Source organism: Limulus polyphemus, unplaced genomic scaffold (genome assembly GCF_000517525.1).
Source record: "Limulus polyphemus unplaced genomic scaffold, Limulus_polyphemus-2.1.2 Scaffold2211, whole genome shotgun sequence".
Lineage (NCBI taxonomy): Eukaryota > Metazoa > Arthropoda > Merostomata > Xiphosura > Limulidae > Limulus > Limulus polyphemus.
Genome location: NW_013667821.1, coordinates 8,101 through 14,335, shown reverse-complemented (window position 1 = coordinate 14,335; position 6,235 = coordinate 8,101). Strand labels below are relative to the sequence as shown.

Below are 6,235 nucleotides of genomic sequence, written 5' to 3'. Positions count from 1 at the left end.
TCTATTTGTGGCTCTTAATATGGATTAGGCTCTACACTCTATTTGTGACTCTTAATATGGATTAGGCTCTACACTCTATTTGTGGCTCTTAATATGGATTAGGCTCTACACTCTATTTGTGACTCTTAATATGGATTAGGCTCTACACTCTATTTGTGGCTCTTAATATGGATTAGGCTCTACACTCTATTTGTGACTCTTAATATGGATTAGACTCTACACTCTATTTGTGGCTCCTAATATGGATTAGGCTCTACACTCTATTTGTGGTTCTTAATGGAGGAATTATTATTGCACACCCAGTTGTGCCTTTTGAAACGGAAGCTGGTCATAAACTCTCTGGCTGTTTGCTCCAAACTACATACTTGTAGCCCTTAAAACCGGAATTGGTCATACACACCTTTTCCACGCTCCAGTTCTAGCAGTTAGAGGAGATATTAGTCCTAGACGTTACCTTACATCTGACATTGATTCCCCTCCACCTTAGTTCTGGCTCAAAATGGTGTAACGATTTGTATTGGAGTTATTGGTCCTCGCATCCTATTGGTATGTTGTCAATACACGCTATTGTATTCACACAGATATTATAGGTCTTAGACGTCCCAGTATTTACACATGCTTGTATGGATCTCGCACACTCTAAATATGATATCAAATCTGCACTCCATAGTTGCTTGCTTAAACTGCGACTCAAGGGTTCAAAAACATTGCAAATTTGGGGAACACATTTTGTGAGGAGGAAAAATCAATACCCACATTTATCAGGTAACTACAAAATCAACAGAGAATGACTATCATGCTAAAACAAGAACTCTCATTGTACAATACTAAAATGAAATAGAGAGAATGGCCAAGTAGTCAATGTACCCGAACTGTGATCCTAGGTTTCTAGTTCCTGTTCCATTGATGAAGAAAAAAATAATGTGCTCCGTTTTTGGAGGCCGTAGATGCGTAGTAATGATAAAATCAAACTATTCTATCAGGCAAGAGTATTCCAAAAATCTTCGTTGACTGGTGTTGACTAACAGCCTTACCTCTCGTCTACTAGTTCAGAGGTAGTAGCAGCTATGCGTTAAAACCTGAGAAGAACTGAAAATGTAGAACTACCAGACAGAAAAGGTAAGTGTTTTCCATAGAGAACAACCAGACAGGGAAGAGATTGAGGATATGAAGTACCTATCTTTAAACATATTAGTATTTAATATAAAAAATCATAAAGGGTTTTTTATTTTTTTCGACCCCTTTGGAGCTTCCACTATCCCTTGTGGGGTCGCTACCCACAGTTCAAGAATACCTGATCTATCTAGTTATTCTAGACTTGCAGTAGTAAAACGTAATGCTCGTATTAATTCAGCAGTTCCCAAAAATTAAATACAATGTAGTTCATGTTTTTCTTCTCATCTTACTAATTAAATGCAACACAGATCATGTTCGTGCACACCTCACTAACAAAACGCAGGGCGGATCATGTTCCTGTACATCTCATTTACTAAATACTGGGTGGATCATGTTTCTGCAAACCTCACTAACAAAACACAGGGCCGATCATGTTCCTGCACATCTCACGAACAAATTACAGGGCGGATCATGTTCCTGCACTCTCCACCAACAAAACACAAGGCGGATCATGTTCATCCACCACATTAACAAAGCAGAAAGTAGGTTATGTTCTTGTACATTAAACAAATGTAATGCAATGTAGGCCTTGTTTCTGCACATACAGGTTATAAAACTTAACGGTAGTATTGGTTATACACATCCCAGTTATAAAACGTAATAGTAGTTTTGGTTATACACATCCCAGTTGTAAAACGTAAAGGTATTAATGGTTATACACATCCAGTTATAAAACGGTAGTTTTGGTTATACACATCCCAGTTGTAAAACGTATCGGTAGTCTTGGTTATACACATCCAGTTATAAAACGTAACGGTAGTTTTGGTTACACGCATACCAGTTATAAAACGTAAAGGTAGTCTTGGTTATACACATCCCAGTTGTAAAACGTAAAGGTAGTCTTGGTTATACACATCCAGTTATAAAACGTAACGGTAGTTTTGGTTACACGCATACCAGTTATAAAACGTAAAGGTTGTATTGATTCTACACATATCATTACACGGTGTACCTGAGAATTGGTCCAACACATCTGTTTACGAGGCTTCGTGTAAGTTTGGAATTTCATGTCGCATATCTTCATGCAGTAATTAGTAAGTTACATTTTAGTATATGGTGAATTATTTGTTGTTGTTTTTTAAAACAAAAACGACAGAGAGCAGATTATTTTATGGTATATAACTGTTTGTCTTTCTTGCAGTTGAAGGAGTAAATTATTTACTTATAATAAAGAGAAATCGATTTGTTTTCTTGTAGTAAAATGAAATTAAGTTACAACTTACAGTTAGGCTGCATCAAATATGTTTCCTGTAAGAAACAGGAAGTTGTAAGCAACATAGAACTAAGCTGGGTCTGATTGGTTTCCTATAACCAAAATACAGTATGTTACAACTTAAAGTTAAGTTGATTCAGGTTGGTTTCCATAACCAAAATACAGTATGTTGCAAGTTAAGCTGGTTCGAATTAGTTTCATATAACTAACATAAAGTTGTATAGAACATGGTGTTAAGTTGTTTCAGATTGGCTTCCTTTAATTAAGAGGAAACAAAGGCCCGGCACGGCCAGGTGGCTGGTCTGATTGGTTTCCTATAACCAAAATACAGTATGTTACAACTTAAAGTTAAGTTCATTCAGGTTGGTTTCCCATAACCAAAATACAGTATGTTACAAATTAAAGTTAAGTTGATTCAGGTTGGTTTCCCATAACCAAAATACAGTATGTTGCAAGTTAAGCTGGTTCGAATTAGTTTCATATAACTAACATAAAGTTGTATAGAACATGGTTGTTTCAGATTGGCTTCCTTTAATTAAGAGGAAACAAAGGCCCGGTGGCTGGGTCACTCGACTCGCAATCTGCGAATCGCGGGTTCGAATCTCCGTCACACTGAAACATGCTCACCCAGTGTCCGAACTAGGACGCCAGTCTTACTCCCGGAACTCACCGGATACGAAACTACTAGAGGAAACAAAGTAACAAACTAATGAAATGTGGCCCAGTCTAATCTATTATAAACTAAAAGAAGTACGTTAACCTGGTATAAGACAATGTCGGTATGCTTTCCTATTTAAAGAAGGCACTAAATGTGAAATTTAAATAAACTAAGCTACATTCTTATAAGCATGAATAAATAAACATATATTTATATATATATTTAGGAACCTTTCATCCTCACATACCTACATTTAAACCCATGGAACAGAGCTATTCATCCCAACCGCCCTCGATTTTAGAATCAGTTACCAGCGTTGGATTGGACCGGGACATCTGTAGAATCTGTCACTGTGAAGGAGACTTGGAGTTCCCTCTTATTACTCCATGTCTCTGTGCAGGGAGTCTCCGCTACATCCACCAAGACTGTCTCCAACAGTGGATAAAGAGCTCCGACACTCGCTGCTGTGAACTGTGCAAGTTCGAGTTTATCATGCACACAAAATCTAAACCCTTTCGAAAGGTAACGATTCACGATACATGCATAGTCGATTATAAAACATCTAGAAAATACACATTCAAAATAAAATCATAGAATATAGTTTTTTGAGTGTCATTGTAGTTGAAATTATTGTGCTTATTTGAAGTTTTTATTTTATCGAATATGCAACTAATAAACATCCTGGTAGCGAGGTCTCAAAAATGATCACTTCAAATGTTAGCGATCCTCCAGTAATGAGTTTGTGTAAGGGGACTTACTAGGAATATCAAACCTGACTTCATTTAATGGTATCTGAAAACTTCAGTTACTGTCTTTCACATTAGTTCATAGAAATATATGTATTCATTTTGTTTCCTTTGACACTTATCTTTATATTGACATCTTTGTGTGCTTGTATAGGTATGAATTTAAATAAACAGCAACTAATTAATTACATCTAGTTTTCTCTTTATTTTTAGAATTATCAATCCAAGACTGGTATTATTTAAATGTAAAACGATGTGCAAATTTTGTAAAATTTATCAATGCTCATTTAACGAAGACAAGCCTATTTTATGAGTGAATATTGATATTACCATTGTAGATATTGTAGATATATTAATAAAACTGGTATTAATTAATTAATTATTACCATTAAATCCAGTGTAGATATTGTAGATATATTAATAAAACTGGTATTAATTAATTAATTGTTACCATTAAATCCAGTGTAGATATAGTGGATATATTAATAAAACTGCCATTAATTAATTAATTATCTACACTGGAGTTAATGGTAATAATTAATTAATTGATACCAGTTTTATTAATATATCTACAATATCTACACTGGATTTAATGGTAAATTGTAGATATATTAATAAAACTGCTATTAATTAATTAATTTTACCATTAACTCCAGTGTGAGCTTCTCTAATCTTATTTCACATCCATTCGACCTTATCTCCATATTAGGCACGTCAGAAGTTAAAATTAATATTTTTCTAAATTATATGTTAAAGTTATTTTAATTACTTGATTATTATTAAGTATTATTATGATTTCAACAGTGACTTTGATGAGTGAAATGCATTAAGTAAAATCTAGAACTGTTTTAATACGAAATAAAAAATAGTGAAATAAGAAAACCTAGCGAGAGTTATTTATGATATTTTCCTATTCCACTCTTGCACATTATTATTATTTAACCAGTTTCTGTTAATTGGATTTTCTGTTAATTCAAATTGGATTTTAAAGTAAACACATGTTGAAATATAGCACTAGTGAGCATTCTTTTGTCTGCCACGAAGAACATGTTCAACATCAGAGCTAACCGAATAGAACATCAACTAAAACTATTCATTGAAAATTGGTAATTATTCTTCAAAATATCATACTTAAAATATCTTGTTTTTTCTTATTATCTGATTTTTTTTAAATTTGTGACGTTTTTGCTTTAAGCCTACTTCAGGCAGTTAATAAGTTTAATCATCATGTTTCCCCTAACGAGCTCATAAGGTCAGCAAATCTTTTGTTATTGTATTCAATTACCATGGTGTTTAAGAGAAAATGTAACTTAAAGAATAGTTAAGTCAAGTTGTTATTGGTTTTACAAAACATATTATGGACTCCATCCACGGCTTACTATAAAAAAAAAAGAAGAGAAAAAATAATGCGAATTCAATAATTGTGTGATTATTTTCTTTCTAATGGTTCGTTGAAAGTAAATAATTATTACTTTCATTTCACTTTTTCAGTGGGAAAAGCTTGATATGTCCCCGGTTGAGCAGCGGAAGGTCCTATGTTCCATAACGTTTCATGTAGTTGCAGTCACGTGCGTTGTGTGGTCTTTGTACGTGCTCATTGATCGTACTGCAGAAGAGATGAGATCTGGAATACTAGATTGGCCGTTTTGGACAAAACTAATCGTTGTCACGATCAGTTTTACGGGAGGACTAGTCTTCATGTACGTCCAGTTTAAAATGTATGTTCAATTGTTTAATCGCTGGAGAAGTTTCAACCGTATCATTTATGTACAAAATGCCCCCGAGAAAGGAACACTCAGCACAGAGCTCCCCCTTAAGAATGAAGATGTAACGATCACTGTAGGTAAGGGAGTGTCCCCAACAGAAGAGTTCAACAGTTGTGCCTGTGGTAGCTTACATTCTTTAGATGTAAATGACTCAATTGATGCTCTACCAGATTCCGCCACTGTCCCTGGAAGTAACCTTTCAATATCTGAAGATGATTTTCTCCTAGCGACTGTTGTCAAAGAAATGTCACTAGGCAACGCTCGTGTTAAAGAATCAAAATGTTGAGCACCTCTGAGTTTCACTGTGTAGTAAACAAGACTCTATAAAGTTTCTGCAGCGCTTGGTTCATGACTCATTAACTAGTTTTCTTATTTTGATCTACGAAGCTTCAAAATATGCGTGTGTACAAACACTTACCAGTGCTTTAGAGAAAATCACGAAGTGCGTAGACCATGATAAATTGAGCTTATTTACCAGTGCACAGAAGCACTAGATTTTGTTTGGTTTTTTTTTTTGTTGTTGTTGTTGTTAAAAGCGAAATCAAAAACGTATTGCGTGGTCTGTTCACGGCGAGTTTTGTATTTATATTTTGATATTTCCAAAAGTAAGTAAATTATCATATGTAAATACTATATAGGGCAGGGCACGGTTTATTGGTTAGCGTGCCAGGCTGTG

General features: G+C 34.7%; 1 protein-coding gene across 2 annotated transcripts in view; it reads left to right on the top strand.

Annotated features, from left to right (window-relative positions):
- The window catches only part of LOC106466276 (E3 ubiquitin-protein ligase MARCH8-like), a 37,507-nt gene extending 31,588 nt beyond the window's left edge, over positions 1-5,919 (top strand). For both annotated transcript variants that reach the window (XM_013926538.2, XM_022394254.1), the window contains 2 exons: positions 3,274-3,569; positions 5,285-5,919. In XM_013926538.2, coding sequence (XP_013781992.2) covers positions 3,274-3,569; positions 5,285-5,845 — 857 coding nt within the window. In that variant the 3' untranslated portion in view covers positions 5,846-5,919. The remainder of the gene's footprint in view (positions 1-3,273; positions 3,570-5,284) is intronic.
- Positions 5,920-6,235: the final 316 nt, after the last annotated feature.